This window comes from Nylanderia fulva, unplaced genomic scaffold, assembly GCF_048542155.1.
Source record: "Nylanderia fulva isolate GAGA-0341 unplaced genomic scaffold, ASM4854215v1 Scaffold1, whole genome shotgun sequence".
In the NCBI taxonomy this organism is placed as follows: Eukaryota; Metazoa; Arthropoda; class Insecta; order Hymenoptera; family Formicidae; genus Nylanderia; species Nylanderia fulva.
Genome location: NW_028189192.1, coordinates 1,405,200 through 1,423,527, shown reverse-complemented (window position 1 = coordinate 1,423,527; position 18,328 = coordinate 1,405,200). Strand labels below are relative to the sequence as shown.

The window sequence follows — 18,328 nt, the reverse complement described above, 5'->3', positions numbered from 1 at the left end:
TATTTACTGAATGATGTTAACTTTTTGATACAATAACAATCATATTATTTTAAAGATTTAATTTAATTATATAGTTTTCTTATAATTAATACATTTTTAGATACTGTTACGATTAATAAATATATATTGATCAATAATGCAATATTTTAACAACACAATATTTTAATTGTTCGTATATATACTGATAATTAAATAGAATAAAAAATCTTTATGTAAAATTGTTGAAATTATAATCATTTTTCAAGTTACGAGCGCTCTTGTTATTTATTTATGTTTAATCTCATATTTCATATCATAGGATAACTTATTGATATTTAATTATTAATTATTAATAAGTTTTATGATATAAATATGTGATATATCAGATTATTACACATATAAATTTAAGAAAAATTGTTTAAGTAATTAATTACTTAGAATGATTTTGTAATATATAGTTCTTCTATTTATCTTTAAGTTAAATCTATGGATTTGAAATATAAAAGTTAATTTTTGATAAGAAAATGAAAATTATTTTATTACTGTATTCTTTTTCCAAATTTTTAGGTTTCGACCAGAGACACCAAAACTGTGTGATTGTAATTTTAAAAAATAAATACCACGTCTTTAGTAAAAATTTCTTTTTATTTTTTTGATAATAATTAAATTTACACAAAATACGTTTTATTTATTACAATCACATAATCTCGCTGATTGTAAAATGTAAAACTTTATTATAAATATTGTATAAATCTTGAAATATATATTAATGTTGAAATATAAATTAATTTAAATTTTTTTAAATTAAAGTAATTAATTAATTACTCAATATTTTTTTTAAATTTATATTTAATGTTTTTAAAAATAGATTTTTACTAAATCGCAGATAAATTTTATTTTTATATTTTGAATTAGTTAAAATCATTTTAAAGGAATCATAAATATTTCAAAAAAATTTTCCAAAAAAAGGAACGCTTAAATTTGTTCACATATTGTCAAAAGAACTTGAAATTGAGATTAGAACTTAATAACGTACTTACAAGATCTTATCATTATCACAAATTAGTTAATATTTACTATAATGTGCAACATGTCAATTTTTCATATTACAAACATTATTCTTCTTATTCATTTGATCTCTGCAAAATTAGAGGTATTAATTAATGTTATTAATATAATAACTTTGATATAATAACTACGAAGTGTACATTGCAATTAATAAAAATATAAAATGCTTAGAAGCATATTATACTCATATAAAAATGCAAGAAATATTAATTTATTGTGTCCAAAAAGGCTGTCTAACATTTTATATACAATTTTTTTTTTATATTCCTATTAATTATTATTGTAAAGATATTTCAAAATCAAATTATTATTGCTTTACACAAAATTCGAAATACTTGGAAATATATATCTATTCATCTTCGACCGCCAATGTGACATTAATGCGAGATATGGATAATTGCGAAGAAAATTATTTGCAACCACTTGTTTTTAATAAAATATTAGTAAAAAAATATTTAGCCAAATTTGAAATAAACATATTTATAACTAAAAAAGAAGCATTTCTAAATTCACATTTATACAAATCCCTTTCATTTCGATAAATGAAATATACTTCGAAAGTTGAATTATTTATCTCTAATACATGCAACTTGTATATTGATAGCAAACGGGTTTGTATAATTTATTTGCACTTTTACTGAGTTGAATTATATACTCTGCATATAATTATTCCATATATATTACTTACATGACCCGCGGATTCTCAACATGTCTCTTATATGTATGTTCTTCAAATATTCTATGATGGGCGTTATAAAATCTGGACTGTAACAATGACGAATCGTAACAATGTGTCAAAAAATGTTTTTAATCATGAAAATGATAAATTAAATGAAACTTTCTATATTGTAATAAATAATCATTCAACAAAAAATGTGAAATTTATGTATATGTATTATAAAAATATTTTTTTCGTAAACTTTTATAACAAAACTACAGGCCGTTTTGTTTGAAAAGTTGTTTTGATTAAAGAATTATTGAAAAAGGACAATTAAAACATCTATTCACCCTATTGCATTAATATAAATGTATATATATTCAAACACACACACATATTATATATATATATATATATATATACACATTGATATATATATATATGTGTGTGTGTGTGTGTGTGTGTGTGTGTGCACATATATATGTCTAATATTTGATATAAAAGTGCATACACATTAATGTTAAAAAATATTAGTTTTGCTTACCAGAATTTTTTACATAGAAGTATCGTAAATACACATAAAATGAATGTCCAATATACAAAAATAATTAATAGCATAATCCAAAAAACTATTATACCCCAGTCAGAATTAAATAAAATAAGTGATGGCGGAGCTATTTTATTTACATCTTCCAAATTATCTTTTGGATTATTTATGTCAATAGTACTTTTTGTATTAAATTTAAATATATCATATTCCTTACTAATTGGTATTACCCTATAAACTGAAAAAAATTCTTATTATAAATATATATATATATATATCTATTTCATATTTCTTCATTTTAATGTTATTATATAATTATTTTTTATATTTATTTTTTGATAGATATTTAAAAAACAGAAATGTAAAAATCAAATAATATGATTATTAATTTTTATTTCTTTAAACTAAAAATATTAAAATTAATTAAATAAATTTTTATATATATATATATATATATAGTGTATTATTATATAAATTGTCTTACTTGATATGCCTAGAAAGAAACCAATACTAGATACAAACAAATATAAAATAACGTTCTTTAAGATTCGCAATAATCTAGTAAAATGCATTATAAATACTTAACGATTTCTTATTCAAATTTTAATCAGATTCGAGAGCACAATTGTTTTTATCCAACCTTTTTTATGCTGCTTGTGTTATCAATATCGCTCTATACTGTCTTACTTTCCTGTAAAAAATATTTATGATAGCGTGTAAAAAATTAAAATAATAAAATATATAAGATTAATTTTAAAAAATGTCATTAAAAAAAACGAAAGCAATTTGTTTCTAATTAATAATGCGTGTACACAAAATGTCAATTCTATAGAATAAATTTTCAATTAGAGAGTAGATATATATCTTATATATATGATATAATTTTGTATTATGTAATGCTGATCAATTTAATTCCCGACAATTTACATTAATAAAATATCGCGTACTTATTTAAATAATATATACATATATGATATAATTAATAATTAATATAAATAACAAAAGTGACATTGGTGGATGTTATAATTATATACGTGAATTTTACTATATAAAAAATTTCAGCAAAATCGTCATTTTATTGTATTAGAATATATAACAAATATTTTATAATTTACAAGTAAAAGACTGCAGAATAACTCGGCAATATATACTTACATATAAGATAGTACGTAAAAGATACTAATAATTAATTTATTTATAATTTATTATAATTTACTTATTTTGCCTGCGACCGTGTTTGAAATGATTTTGTCTCTATAGGTTCACACACAACAATTAATGGTATCATGACAATGATAAATTCGCGTATGACTTCTGAAAAGTATCTCAAGATATTTATAAAATTTTCGATTCGCCTGACTCATTTTATAACTGTCGCACGAAATTATTATTTATTTCTAGACGCAAAGGTCGATGTTACTTGTTCGTATATAGTTTTATGTTTTACTTCGACATTTCATTTTGAATTCAATTATTTTCTTTAATAAATTGTATATATATAAATCCTTTATCCAATTAAAAATATTATAAATCAACAGGTCTATATCTTTTAAACATTTCATTTTTTACTTTCCTATTTTCAATTTAAAACACTTTTTTTAAAGATATATTTTTGAAAGAATTCATACTTATATTTTCCTAATTCATTATGAATTCACGTAATCTGGTCCAAATGAGCTCAAAAAGGATTCAATGGATGAAAATTTATTTAATATTCCATATATGAATTTTAAATTCCTATATGGAATATTAAATAAATTTCCTATAGAATACTAGAAGATCAATAGGTATTAAATTATATTTTAATGACACATGTCTACATACATACAAAACTTTTTTGATGATATGCAATATATTTAGAAAAATCTTTGAGTTTATTTTAATCACGCTCTCTGGTTTTTAAATGTAGTCTAGATTCGCTCCAAAAATCTATTTTACTGACAGTCGAGAAATGACTTTGCAATTGCATTTCTGAACTGCATCTGTAGATGAAGACACATCATCAAACCAAGATGGCTGCTTCCAGCTCTCTGTTTACATCGTGGTTTACATATCCACGTGCGAAATTGTGCATCTCATAATTAATTCATCAGTAATTCTATTTGATATATTGTGCATATGATTCTTCAATTCTCTATTATACTTCAATTATTTACATTTCGAATTGTATAAATAATAATTAATTTAATTTTTCCAATTCCGCTCTTTACAGATCTCAGATAAACTACAATGATATACTAAGATACGTTCTACCTCGAGGTATTATTTCACCAACCGGTGATTAAAACCCCAAAAACCAGCCCCTGAGGTACATTTTATCTCTCCATCATGCTGTCTGCGAATGGCGTTAAATCAATCATTTCGTTGAAAACTTACGTGGGTAACACGTACTGTCACCTGAGAACCTCTCGCACCAGGTACAAGCACCTGGTGCAGACCTTCGCTTATTCCACCAGGTGCGACGCGAAGGAGGATGCTGCTCCATCGCACGTGGATCCCAAGGTCGCAGCACTGCGAGAGAAATTAATTTACTGCGACTATTTGGATCGTTATAAGGTGACGATGGGCTACATGAAGCGTTTCATAACAAAGAAGAAGCGCGAGTTCGCTCAAAATCAAGAACGAGCCAGCAGGCTCCTCAACGTTCCTGTCTACAGTGTTCTTCTGAACAGAGGAGACAACGAGGGCGACGATAGTCGTTTGCAGGAACCACAGCCATCCACGAAGTCTGTTAAACCTGTGCACATGCCATATGCTAGTACGGATGAGTACAGCAGCTTGAATTCAACAGCGTCGTCGAGCGACCTGGACGAGAGTGACTTCCACGAAGGCCGCGATTCCCTTGAACGACAAGTATAAGGCTCTATATGATAAATACTTGAAGGAGAGGACAAAGGCCTCGGACGAAGGGCAACAGCTCAACCTGAAGGACTATTTGGAGGAAAAGGATCCCTCGTACAAGACAGATCTGTCTAATGTTCCACCTAACTGGATGGTTGATGTCGAGCAGTATGATGATACTATGCAAGACGACATGTGGCTCAGCAATTATGGCACTCCGGATCCGAACTCCAGCATCAGCTCTGTCCCCTGTGGTGGATGCGGTGCTCTGTTACATTGCAAGGATCACGCTCTACCAGGTTACATGCCCTCGGAGCTGTTTCTAGGGAAAAAAGAGAGACAACTGCAGACCATGATCTGTCAGAGGTGCCACTTCATGAAGTATTATAATACCACGTTGGAAGTGAAGGTATCAGCGGAGGAATATCCGGAACTTTTAAAGGTAATAAAGAGAAAGAAGTGCGCCGTCATCATGATGGTAGATCTTACGGATTTTCCGTGTAGCATCTGGCCAGAGATAAGTAGCGTGCTGCATTCTGCGACGCCGGTATTCGTAGTGGGAAATAAGATCGACCTGCTACCTCAGGACTCGCGAAACTTCTTCGATCACGTCAAGACGTGCCTGTTGAAGGCTGTGGAAAGTACTGGAATCAGGAAGGACAGAATCAGACACGTAGCACTTATATCTGCGAAAACTGGCTACGGCATAGAGGAACTGATAAATAAGTTACATAATCTGTGGGAGTATAAGGGTAAGCATGTCGATTTGAAAAAAGAATTTGAATGTGAGAAGAGAAAAAATATATATTCAAAATATATATCTTAATTTTTAGGAGACGTTTATGTGATTGGATGCACAAATGTGGGCAAGTCTTCCCTGTTTAATGCGTTGCTGCAGTCCGATTATTGCAAGGTGAAGGCTGTGGATCTTATACAACGCGCGACCATCTCTCCCTGGCCGGGTACAACCTTGAACCTGCTGAAATTTCCCATTTTAAATCCCCTCAAGTGGAGGCTTTATATGAGAACGATGCGGCTGCGAAATGAAAAACTGTACAACATAAATCAAGAGAAATTAAGGAACAATATGTTCAAAACGACGCATAATTTAAAACATGCTACATTGCAAAGTATGTATCATCGAGTGTCATCTGGCGATAAGCAATTTCGCCGTAATCGATAAAATGTTTGAGTTATTATACTAATGTTACAATATCTGAATTTAGGTCACATTGGTAGAACATTTCAAATGAAATTCCAAATTAAACAAAACGATGTGTTCTTGGAAGAATCAGGCAGGAATCACATGCAGTTCGGCTTCGACGAAACTAAGGAGGAGTATAAGTACAGCCGCTGGTGTTACGACACTCCCGGTACCATTCAACCAGACCAGATATTAGATCTGCTAACAACACCGGAACTCTTGTCAGTTTTGCCGACGAAAATAATCTCGCCTCGAACATTTATTCTGCAAACAAATCAGACTATATTTTTGGGTGGAATCGGCAGACTGGATTACTTGGAAGGCGATAGTTTCATCAGGTATTCTTTCACACGTTTGAATGATCGAATATTAGATTATAATAACTTGATATTCAAGTACATTGAGAACAATGTCGTTTGTAGGTGTACGATATTCTCGAGCAGAGAATTGCCGATTACTATGACCAATACTGCGGATGCAGACAATTTATACAACGAGTTACTCAAAACGGAAGCGTTTGTCGTACCGGAGAACAATCCGGACCGATTGAAACATTGGCCCGCATTAGGATCCAAGGATATGGAGGTCACTGGTATCGGAAAGAACGAATCAGTCGCCGATGTTGTTTTATCCAGCGCGGGTAATCTTTCCTTACAATAAAGTGAAACTTTGAAAGCACATTTAGAGCCAATTTCATCAACATATCGGTTAACTTGAACCTCCTGTTAAACTATATCTTTGTCTCTTTTTAAGAACGTATCTGAAACAAGATAGTTTAACTAGAGGTTTAAGTTGATGAAATTGACCCTTATAATGATCTCTCAATTTCATGGTGGACCTTAATTGTCATAGGATGGATCGCGATCGCTGGTGGAGAAGACGAACGCGTCTCATTGAGAGCCTGGACCCCCCAGGGACGCGGTTTACACCTTAGAACGCCGGCTCTTTTGAGGAAATCCGTGGCTCTTCGTGGCGTCCGAGTTACAGATGCACCGACATACAGAGACGGACGTCAAGCGTACAAACCATGAAGGAAAAGGAATAGTTTTTATAGCTTATTTTGTACATACATATATATTTCAAATTCCTCGCATCTTTTTCACTTTTTTCACATGATAACTGATACTTCGATAAAGAGAACACAGTGTGTATTGTATCTCTATTACATCTTGGAAAAAAATGTGAATCACATTTGAACACTTTACCAACTTATACACACAGCTTACATCAGTTAATTATTTTAATTAATCACAACTAGTCTTCTCCCGGCGAGATTCTTTCGTCGAACATCGTGTATATAAAACGTTGACGATAGACAATGTTTTAAAAAAGTGTATAATACAAAAATTTGTAGAAAAAATTTAAACGACAACAATTTCAACAGTCGACCTCCTGCGCTCGTAATTTCGCCTGCTTGTACATTCTTTTATAAAATTTTTCTAGATCCTTGTAAAACTCGTAGCCTCGGGAGTGATCCCGACTATACTCGCATACACTTGGATCGCTTTCTTCGATGCTGGAAATATTTTCAAAATTTAAATAACATATCAAAATGGTCTATTTTCGACATAATTTCATTCACTTACTCTAGCTGAATCATAGGTTCAGTGACGCACATTTTTTCTCGAGCTTTCTGCAGATTTCTAATTTTCGCTTGTAATCTGTAAGGACACGTCAATGTAAAAAAGTTGTCGAGAAACACATTTTTCAATGAACTCACAATGACACCCTCGCTCTTTCTCGCTCGTCGGACGATCTACAAACACAGCAGCATTCTCCGGTATCTAATAAACGTCTGTGACATTGGCGTTTGATGTCGCTACATCTTTTGGCTACGTCCGAATCGTCGTCGCATTTAGAAAAGTAACAATTGTATTTCAAACAAACTGGACAATTGTCTGTAACATGAATATCATCGTCGCGTACGATGTCAGCTTCAGCTTGTCTTCGAACACATGGTCGAGGATCCTTCCTTACTGAGTGATAACATTGATCGATGCATTGGCTCGTGGTATCACAATGAGGAGACTCGCCGACACTGCTGGATCTCTGACGATATCTATTGTAGAAGTAAGTATCTATGTATTGCTATTAACATTAATGATAGAAACCTATCTATGAATGCATGTGGTATATAATAATGCATACGGTCTGCAGCTTTGGGATCTCGGCTTGGTGTGGCAGACTCTTCGTTGCCTGATGATACCCTTGACCGGCCTCTTTCTCTGCCCGCACGTCGTTTGCTGAAACGTACAAATTCATAGGACCGAGATGTTACAGAGATCCCGGATAATTCTCAAACCTTGGAAGAAAGAGGGTAAGAGAAATTAAACATGCGTGTCGCCGATCCTCGTCTATGAAGTACCTTAGAGTTAATCATTTTTGGATTGATGACATAACATTTGCTCATACTTGTGTCATAAGAGCCCGACACTTCCTCGACAATCGTTTTGGTGGAAACCTCGATTTTGGGTGCTATGATACCCTGTGATACGCAAAAACGGAAGATGAAAAGCCTTATATGTATATGGGACAGCACAGGAAATATGCGAAACGCACAGGAAAGCATTTAGTCGGTTCCATCAACAGATCTACGTCTACTCCGGCCAATAGACCCTTAAAACACGACGCAGGGTACAGCAAGTCTGACAGATTTATCTCAAACGTAGCCAGAGTGATGCCACGACGATGAGTCGAGGTCGTCCACTGTATCAGCTCCGCGAACAGAAACTCTCGCTCCAAAATGCGCTGCAGATCCGCCAGAGAGGCTGTTTGAACGAAGATCTTGCTGAATGTAAACCTGTCGTGGAACAGCAGCGGGAAAATCGGGTTTATTTTGCGGGATTCCACGCAGGAGTCGAGAGCGTCGATTTGCAGGGCCACCTTGCCATTGGGACACAGCCAAACTCCAGGGCACGTCACCTGTGGGAAGGGAAAAAAATGTCCCTTTGACACGAGTAATTTTATGACGTATAAGACTGAATTGTATGTTTGAAGAGAGACGTACCGCGTGTACGTCTAGCTGTACTTTAATGCGGAAAGCCCTGCCTGCCATCTTCGATGACAGTTCGACACATCGATCATATGGTTAACAGCATCGTTACCGAATCTTGAGATTAATCGTACTCTTCGTTTCGACAAAATTCATGATGAGCTACAGCGACGTACAAATTTTTCGCGCCTCGTGTATTCCGAATCTCTGTATTTCGGCATGAAAAACGCACGCGTACACTTTCGAGGAACCTATGCCATCTTGCGAAAGAGTATCTGTTGCCATGTGAACGGCGGTACACAACATAGACTCGAATCAATGTATCGAACTTTCTTTCCCTTTGCTGCAACTTGGAAGAAAACTCGGAAGAGAAGTTGAAAGAAGACTATCTTTATTTCAAATCGTACAATGTATCTCGAGTAATGAGTCACATTTTGAACGGTGGCCCAGCGAATTTCCTTTCCAGTGAACCTCCCTGCAGCTTCCGGCGTGCCAGCTCGTGCGTTATAAAATCCGATTGCTTTCTAGAGAAGCGCAATCTCGGATCCCTCGCGATCGGTATCAGCGGCGTGGAGAACCAGCCGTATCTGGAGACAAATGACCTGTCATTTGAAACTGAAGAGTCTCTTCGTCTGAACTTACTCCATGTTCACCGCTGGTGGCCTAAATGAATAAATATCCTTAGGCGTCATCTCTTGTCGTTTGATCAAGTCCAGGTCGTCCTCTCGAATGTCCCACGGTGGGATAACGTCATGTTTCGCGTAGAACTTGCCGGTCAACAATTTCGTTCGAACAGAAGGCGCGAATGTTTCTAGCACACTTGTCAACTTGTTCTCCTTCTCGTATCTCTCTATGTAAAAACGCAATTTAATAGGATTCATCAGCAAATGGGTCGCCATAATTTCTTCACTTCTCGATTGACGAAACTATCCAATTTTCTATCCATCGTAGGGGGAAAAATAAAAAATCGAGCATCTAATTGAGCTAATTTCAAGATCTTTCGTTGTCAAACGTCAAACGACGTTATTCGCGCAAAGATGATAGGAGTGACGATGCTGATAGAAGAGGCACTTGAAGAGAGAGTATTGATATATATATATATATATATTTTTATTTTAAAATATGTATATCGATAGAAAACACATACATAACAAGCGGAAGACCGTGGCCGATCAGTCAGAGAGCTTTCCAGGCCTATAACATCGTTGTCTACTTTTTCTCGTGCAATCAACCAAAAATTTCTCATAAATGTCACAGTCGAACCTCTCTTATTCTTTCCTCCTGCTATATAAGTTCCTATTTTTCCCCCGATTTTCCTCTTCACACACGCGAGTGTGAAGTAATGAGAGAAGAGGAAAAGGAAGAAGTAGAGAAAAACGGAAATAAGAATATGAAAGTTCGACCGTACAAGGCATAAGGAACTAAAGCGTCGTTTACTTTTACTAAGTCTCCGACTTTGCGCCCTAAAGCGTCACGCTGCTTCGAATAAATCATTAGGCGAGCGATTAATTGCTTGTTAATCGATAACGCAGGACATTTCTCTTATTTCGCATGTAGGATATCTTGTACAATTCGCTTAAAGCTCATTCTTTTCTTTATTCGTGTCACCCTATGAATAAAATTATGGCAAAAAGTATATGAATAATATCGAATATTTTTTAAGAAAAAAAATGACTATACGTGCACACAAATTAAATTCGTAAAGCAGTTGACACTTTGGAACGCGAGTTTTTAGACCGATGAAACGAATGACGACACGAACACGAGATTTCTTCGCGTTGCATATCTTTACTATTCGCGATAATTATAATATATAGCTGCCGATCTTTATATTTATATTTCTATAAATATTGGAGCCAAAGTATGCTCTTGTAATCTGTATTGTGACATTAAAATTTATGTCAATGCAATTTTTTCCGCTGTCAAAGAGACTTTAAAATATTCCTAAGTAAACTCGATAAAAAAGCCGAGATAATTTTTGTTTTACATTTCTTCGTTAATCCTTTCTGATCCAAAAAACGATTGTAAAAAAATCAATTAAAATAAATGTTTAGTCTTTGAATATTTATATGTTAAATGAAATATACGTGATCCTTGAATCAGAAAGAATTATCTTATATAAAACAAATAGTTTTAAAACCTCAAACTTATACAATGATTTCTAGTTATAAGAAAGTTATAGTCAAGAGAGACACAATTTCGATAATCTTTGACGATTTGATGATTTAACAATTGTTATACATATTTTTTACAACAAACAATATATATAAATTTGGTTTGTTTTACATGTATTTATATCTAATATAAATATGAATAGAAATTTTTAAATATATTTCCGACTCTTAAATTGAATTACAAATTCGAAATTGTACAACATATCAAAATTTAATTAAAAGCTTCTCTCTTCACATATGACAAAAAAAAGCTTCTGAATTTTTCATGTCTCAAGATTCGAACTCGTTAAAGAAATGACTCGCTAACCCATTAAAAAAATCATGCTTAACTGGAAATCATTGTAACTTCTATATGATGATGCATTCGATGTATTCGTTTAATATTTCTTAATTCCTTCTTTACTACCGTCGCGATTATTTCATCATCGTGACAAAGAAGCGCAAGACTTTGACGAGATTCACTGATGTATATCATAAAACTATATTATATAAAATCGTTGTAATAGTAAGACGTTCTCCTATTCTTGTATATTATTTTTATAAAATTACTTTCTCTATATCTGAATTAAAAGTTCAGTTCTGTTTCCGTAACAGATCCATCTGCAGTTGTCGAGGATGCGCCTCTCGTTTTGCCGAAGCGTTGCATTATGTTTCTGAAAAAGGCAGATTTGTTTATACAGTCACACAATTGCACCCTATTAAATTAAATCAAAGAATGTAAATTAAAGAAAAAAAATCAAAAAGATTAAAAATCATAATCTTCGAAATTAGAGGTGGTTCTTGAAGTTGATGACGATTTAACGCGTTTGTTCAATATAGTCCCTTCCTGCTCACCAAATAGTTTGCTGTTCCCTTCACCGAGATCCATTACATCCGCCATCCTATCAGCGTAGGACCTTTGCCTGTCAGTGCCAAATTGCGGCAGATCCGCGACGTTGTTATGATAGCCGTTCTCGCATCTACCTAAGTAGCCGTCCAGCAACGGGGATCGACAGGTGTCGCGTGGCGACAGATAGTCAGGATTGCTCGGTGACAGGATCTCTTCATAGTACTCCACGCTTTTCGGCTTCAGACCACTTACGCTGGAGCCGTACTTCCTCGGCAGAGCGGTCGACGCGGCCCTATTGCAGTAGAAATCCGTCATTGTGCCACCAGAGTCGTTCAAAGACGACCTGGACATGGTACTCTTGTAGGCTCCCGGAACCGCGAGATCGTTGTCCGAGATGACGTCCGTGCTGTGATACTTAACGCGCGACAGATCCGAAGTTGGTGACTTGACGTATCTCTTCTTCGGGGAATCGTACGAGGAAGACGGCAAGTAATGGTGATCGTAGTGGGACTTCGCCTCCGGACTATGATGACCGTGCGATGACGACAGGTCGCTGTATCTCTCTCGGTCGACCGGAGACTTTCTGCAGGATATCTCATCGCCGTATGAACCGTATCTGTTGTCCGACCTAGAGATAGATAGATATAAATTTTATGTTATATTAAATAAATTACTATATGGTACAATATATACTCTATTGATGATTATCAATCATCAATTGCACTTTTTTGTTGATTATCACTGGTCCTCTTCAAAATGGTCCCTTTAGCACTAGTATCAATGTGTAATTTCCCAAGTAGTCTTCTTTCAAAGTAGTCCTCTTGGAAAATTACACATTGATACTAAGGGACCTAAAGGGACTATTTTGAAGAAGACCACAGTGATAATCAACAAAAAAAAATATGCAATTGGTGATGAGATATTCCTGAACTTAATTGTCAAACTTAATATTCTCTAAAACAATTAAGACGATTAGAAGAAGAGCGTAAATTGAATTTACCTCGTCCTGGAAACGCCATAGCTGTACAATCTGCGCTCCCTTTCCCTAGAGCTGTTGAGGCTGAATCTCCTGGGCAGAGTCGCGCTGCTCACCCCTGGCGGCGGCGCCGTCAGGGACGGCCTCTTCCGGTCGTTAAACCTGGAGTAGAAGCTGCGTCTTCGTATTCGGTCTATCACTGACTCCGAACTGTCGCCGCGCATGAATAGGGAGTATGACGTCGGCGACGTCGGCGAGTACAGCAGCGGCGAGTGTAGATCACCACGATTGTGGTTCAGATCAGCTGAGCAGATCGACCAAGAATCGAAGCTCTCCGGTTCTTCGGGCGAGAACATCTCGCTGGTCAGGCAATCTTCCGATGGCGACTCTTTGGCTACTTTAGCGTTGTCCGTGTCGTTGACCTGTCTAGGCGGATCTATCGCGTTCTCCCGCGGCTTCTCGTCGCTTGCGAGAGAGTTGAACGTCGAACAATCGTCAGTTCGCGAGTCTGAGCGATCGTTCCGCGACTCCATGTGATTCTCCATGATTTTGACGCACTCGGTGACCTCTCGTTTCAGCTCGGCGACGTCCTTGGCGCGTAAGGGTTTATCGATAATGATCTTGTTCCCGGTTATGTTTGCGTGATGCGTCATCCTCGACAGACAGTCTATCAGTTTGTCGCCACTCTCTGCCACAGGGTTGTCCTTGGGTGATCCAATAGCGGGATTCGGTTTGGGCGACCCGGACTTGGGCGAATCTCTTTTGGGAGTTGTGTGTCTGAATGTATGCTGTGGTATCTTGGACAGATCAAGTTTCAGACCCGCCCTGCTCGGCCGATGTTGGTCCAGCTGTTTAGTTGGACTAACATTAAAGTTGGAATCGTTGCGAGCTACAGGACTCGGAGTGTTCGAAGTATTTTGAAGCGCGGAACTGGTCTGATCGATGAATGACAAGTTCGCGTCAGATTTCGGTCCAACTTGAACTTCCGTAACATTGACCTTGGACAATGTATCTGTTTTTTGCGTAAGATGTTCGCCAGCATCGTTGAACTTCGCAAACGACGTTTCCTGAATGTTTCCCTCCGGTTCTGTCTGTTTCGAACAGGATGACTTCATGATGATCTGATCATCTAGGTTGTTTCCCTTTGAATCTGATGCCGTAACATTCGGTGTCTCAGGACTCTTCTCCTTCTTCGTCGCGGGTTTCTTCTTCACCAGCAGCTTCGAGGTTCTCTCTTTCTCGTCGGATTTGCTTTCGGAGCTGTCGGGCGATTTCTTCACGACTTTCTTCACGACTCGTACTATCCTCTTCTTCTTAGTGCCATTGATTTCGTCTTTATCCACGCTCTCCTTCGACTTCACCGGCTTCTTGGTCTTTTTATCAACTTCTTCAGCCTTGTCGATTCTCGCGACAGATCCGTTCTTGCTCAGAGAGCTAATATTCTTCTTGGTCTTCATCAGCTTCTTGTCTTCGCCACTAATAATGGACTCCGCGTGTTTATTATCCACGATTCTCTGAGAGTCTGACTCGTCCGATAATTTTTTCGGCGACTCCGCTTTCTGCGACCTCACTTTATCCGCGGAAGAGTCTAATTGGACATTTTTCTCCGGCGTTCTTTTAAGCTCCCTCGATTGCTTCTCTACCAGAGATTTCTTCTCTTTAATTATAACCTCTTTTTCCTTCGACTTTTCCTTGGGTGGGGATCTCTTACTCTCACTAATCACCTTTTCCGGTGATTTCTTGGACTCCGGCATTCTCTTTCCCGATTTGCTGTTATCGGTTCTGACAAATTTAGTTGGTATTCTACTGGCACCGCTGTCTTCCTCCGACTCGGTCGACTTAGGACACTTGGGTGGGCTCCGCTTCAGCCTGCTCATGATCGCGTTCTGCGACCGGCCGTTCTGCTTCGCATCAGAGTTCGTTTTAAACAACCCCAAAACCGAAGTCACCCGTCCCTTGGCCGAAGACACGTTTTTTGTCCCGGCGTTCTTGTCCAAGGTCAGATCCTCCACGCTCAGCGTCTTCTTCACTTCGGCAGACTCCGCAGGACCTGGCACGATGGGCGGCGCCGAGCACTCACGTTCCTTCCGGTCGCCGTCATTCGCCGTCGACTTTGCACTCGACTCGTCGCTCGCGCGCAACTTCTCCAGCTTCTTCTCCAACGAGTGCAGGAAGCCGCTTTTCGCGCCGGAGGCGCGTTCCACCTTCGCTTTCTCTTTGTCCTCGTTCTTGGACTTGGTTTCCGAAAAGGAGGAAGAAGAAGCGGAAGAGGCGACCACGCTGTCCAGCTTATCCCTCTGCAAGGCGTTTATCTCGTTCTTCTGCTCCTTGCAGATCTTCTCGTCCTTGGCGCTCTCGCTTTCCCTATTCTCGCTCTTCCGTCTCATGAATCGCGACTTCCGGCGCTCGTTCTCCGCCGCCTTCTGCGCCTCCTTCTCCTTCACGTATTGGCTCTCCTCTCGCGGAGTGTCGAAGAAGTCCGGTCGCAGGAAGCGCGAGATCCGATGCTGTTTAGGCTTCTGGTCCTGTCTGTTGTTGGTCTTCGGCTCGAGCTCCTTGCTGCCGCTTCTGAAGAACTTGCTCAACAACGATCTCTCCTGAGTCGCGTTGCCGGCCAGCGCGTCCTGCGAGCCGGTGAACGACTTCCTGCGATCCGAACTCACGCTCGACTCCCTGGTCAACGAGCCCGAACGTAATCTGAGACTCGGGATGCAGCTGCGTCTTTTGGACACGATGGAGCTGGTCGACGACGAGTCCGGAGGTGAAGGAGCGATCAAGCGCCTCCTTGTCGCACTTGTCGGTATCCTTGTAGTTGCAGCTGAGATTCGGATTGAATCGTTGCGGCGTCAGATTCTTCAGCTTCGACTCCTTGATCAGGTTCTCCGCCGCCAGCAAGCGGTTCTCGAAGCTGATGGACGTGCGCTCGGACTTGCCGATCGACTTGCTCGTGCAATCGCCCAGATTCGACGACGACTCCGTGGGCGAGGTCTCGCAGGATCTGGCCGACACGCCGCTCGAAGTTGTGGTGATGTCCAGATTTGCATTCGAGTTGCACACGGATATGGATGCACCTTCCGACACAGAGCCGTTCTCCACGACGTTGTCGATATTATCGGTGTCCTCCTTGCGACCGGACACGAAGTAGGCGTCATCGCCTGGTTCCTCCTGAATCTTATCCGTTGTCCTGTAATTGTAGAAGTTCTCTCGCCTCCCGTTCGACCTAACCGACTCCTTGTACTTCCGTCCGAGGGTCATCACGTGCTTGGGAAGTGACGTCAGCAGTCTCCCATCGTCGTTGTCGTCGTCGTCGTCGTCGAACAGACTGATGCTCCTCCTAGGCGAATGTCTCTCCATCGATGGGTCCAATCTGGACGGTTCCAGCAGACTGTTGGTCCTCCTGATGCCGCTCCTGCGGTCGAGCGATCTCGCTCTGTACTCGGTCTGGTCGGACGTAGCCGAGTGACGTAATCTTGCGATTTCGCTGATCAGGTTCCTCGCTGGGGTCTCCCTCGTCGGCGAGCGACAGTACCTGCTGCCGTCCCGAGGTACGGACGGCGAACGCGGTATCGAGTGCCGGGTCTGCTCGATAAACTGCCTGCTAAGTCTGCGGGCCAAGCTGGGAGTGAAATTCTGCTCCAGCGACTCTTTCCTCACCTGAGTCGCCGTCTCCGCTTCTAAGTCTCGTACTTCCTCTACTCTATCTGAAAGCAATCCAGACAGGGTCTATGCACATTCCGCATGCGTGTACGTGTACGTGCATATATGTGTATGTGTGTCTGTACTGTGTGGCAACTGGGTATCATTGATGTGGTACAGGACAATTGTGTAAAAATACTCTCATAATATCGGTATATTTACATTCCTTTATTTCTCTCTACATACATAAATCTTTTTTTTTTTATAAAATCTCTCTGTCGAAAAATGTAATAAATAAAATGAAACATATTTCTCTCACACACTATCTCTCTCTCTCTCTCTTTCTCTCATTCAAATCTTGTCGAGCGTCTTCTGAAAAACGATCCCTACATATCGCCTATGTAGGACTACATCGCTTTCGTTGATGTATATTTTCAAGTCATGGAAGCTCTCTAAAGCGTGATTCTAATATAGGTTCTCCACGTGATATCAATGACTTAGAATAGTGGAAGATTTCAAACAAAGATTTCAAGTCTTATAAAAGGATCATATGTAAATAGTGGCTCTTTGAAAATATACATCAACGATACTACAGCAGTAGCATGTAAACGTACTGCCTATTTTTCTTTTTTTTTTTACATGTAGGTATTAATACAGAAAATTATAAAGTATGTGTACTCATTTAACAGTGATCATGCAAATAAGACGCGCTTTTTCATATATATATATATATATATATATATATATATATATATATATATGTATATATAAATAATTATGTAGATTTTAAGTAACAAAAAGATAACGACACATTTGGTAATGATATTTAAATTACGCGTCTCGTAAAATAAATAAATATATAATATATAAACTATAATATATACTATATTTCATATATATTAAAAATATATATATGCTCCTAAATCACAATGTGTTAAATGAGTAGACTTAGAACAAGTAGTGCCACAAAGAAAGGAAGGGGATACATAATATTAAATACAATATATATAAATATATATATATATATGTACGTATATATATATGCATTATATCAAAGCATGCGAAGATAATGTGAAGTAATAAAAACGCTGTTATTTAAACTCTTAAAAACACAACAAATATCAGCCATCTCAGACAAGAATGTTAGCTTCCGCTTGCAAAAAAAGTATACAATCACTTTGATTTCTTTTTTTTTCTTTCTCTCTCCTCCTCTTCGAATACCTCTCACTCTAACAATACGTAACACAGAGAAAATTATTTTTTTCTCTCTCTCTCTCGCTCTTTCTCTCGTATAACAAAGTTATTCTCAAATTCTTAAAACATGGCAACAAGTAACTTATCTATCAACGATTTTCGCGATACCAGATACATTTCGGTACGATTTATTCACATTTACATATCTGTCATCGAAATGTCAAATTAAA

At 37.7% G+C, this 18,328-nt stretch overlaps 4 protein-coding genes and 1 long non-coding RNA gene across 5 annotated transcripts in view; 1 reads left to right on the top strand and 4 right to left on the bottom strand.

Annotated features, from left to right (window-relative positions):
- Positions 1 to 930: 930 nt before the first annotated feature.
- Positions 931 to 3,613, bottom strand: LOC114931397 (uncharacterized). The gene is made up of 5 exons (XR_003819665.2): positions 3,408 to 3,613; positions 2,737 to 2,943; positions 2,250 to 2,490; positions 1,736 to 1,812; positions 931 to 1,118 (listed from the first exon to the last, which is right to left on the bottom strand). It is a non-coding gene; the product is annotated as an uncharacterized LOC114931397 (long non-coding RNA).
- Positions 3,614 to 4,241: 628 nt separating this feature from the next.
- On the top strand, positions 4,242 to 10,910 carry LOC114931394 (nitric oxide-associated protein 1). The gene is given in 8 exon segments (XM_029303386.2): positions 4,242 to 4,344; positions 4,465 to 5,078; positions 5,080 to 5,845; positions 5,927 to 6,223; positions 6,320 to 6,635; positions 6,720 to 6,937; positions 7,150 to 8,367; positions 8,455 to 10,910. Coding segments are annotated over 6 exon segments (2,274 nt in total). The 5' UTR covers positions 4,242 to 4,344; positions 4,465 to 4,580; the 3' UTR covers positions 7,329 to 8,367; positions 8,455 to 10,910.
- On the bottom strand, positions 7,417 to 9,586 carry LOC114931395 (uncharacterized). Its single transcript, XM_029303387.2, has 7 exons — positions 9,305 to 9,586; positions 8,857 to 9,219; positions 8,663 to 8,782; positions 8,446 to 8,540; positions 8,018 to 8,356; positions 7,884 to 7,958; positions 7,417 to 7,813 (listed from the first exon to the last, which is right to left on the bottom strand). The coding sequence occupies exons 1-7, from the start codon at positions 9,350 to 9,352 to the stop codon at positions 7,675 to 7,677; spliced, it is 1,179 nt and encodes a 392-aa protein (XP_029159220.1). The 5' UTR covers positions 9,353 to 9,586; the 3' UTR covers positions 7,417 to 7,674.
- On the bottom strand, positions 9,660 to 12,021 carry LOC114931396 (uncharacterized). Its single transcript, XM_029303388.2, has 2 exons — positions 9,932 to 12,021; positions 9,660 to 9,876 (listed from the first exon to the last, which is right to left on the bottom strand). The coding sequence occupies exons 1-2, from the start codon at positions 10,186 to 10,188 to the stop codon at positions 9,717 to 9,719; spliced, it is 417 nt and encodes a 138-aa protein (XP_029159221.1). The 5' UTR covers positions 10,189 to 12,021; the 3' UTR covers positions 9,660 to 9,716.
- A 31-nt stretch (positions 12,022 to 12,052) lies between these two features.
- Positions 12,053 to 18,328, bottom strand: part of Nuak1 (Nuak family kinase 1) — a 29,928-nt gene continuing 23,652 nt past the window's right edge. Inside the window, 4 exon segments of the mRNA XM_029303384.2 lie at positions 12,053 to 12,116; positions 12,298 to 12,920; positions 13,293 to 16,045; positions 16,047 to 16,969. Coding sequence (XP_029159217.2) covers positions 12,109 to 12,116; positions 12,298 to 12,920; positions 13,293 to 16,045; positions 16,047 to 16,969 — 4,307 coding nt within the window. The 3' untranslated portion in view covers positions 12,053 to 12,108.

Coding starts and splice junctions, on each gene's coding strand:
- LOC114931395 (XM_029303387.2), bottom strand. CDS start 9,352: ATGGCAGGCAGGGCTTTCCGCATTAAAGTACAGCTAGACGTACACGCG. Junction 8,783..8,856: donor AACCGACTAAATGCTTTCCT/GTGCGTTTCGCA, acceptor TGCGTATCACAG/GGTATCATAGCACCCAAAAT. Junction 7,959..8,017: donor GAAAGAGCGAGGGTGTCATT/GTGAGTTCATTG, acceptor GTGTCCTTACAG/ATTACAAGCGAAAATTAGAA.
- LOC114931396 (XM_029303388.2), bottom strand. CDS start 10,188: ATGGCGACCCATTTGCTGATGAATCCTATTAAATTGCGTTTTTACATA. Junction 9,877..9,931: donor CCACCAGCGGTGAACATGGA/GTAAGTTCAGAC, acceptor ATTTGTCTCCAG/ATACGGCTGGTTCTCCACGC.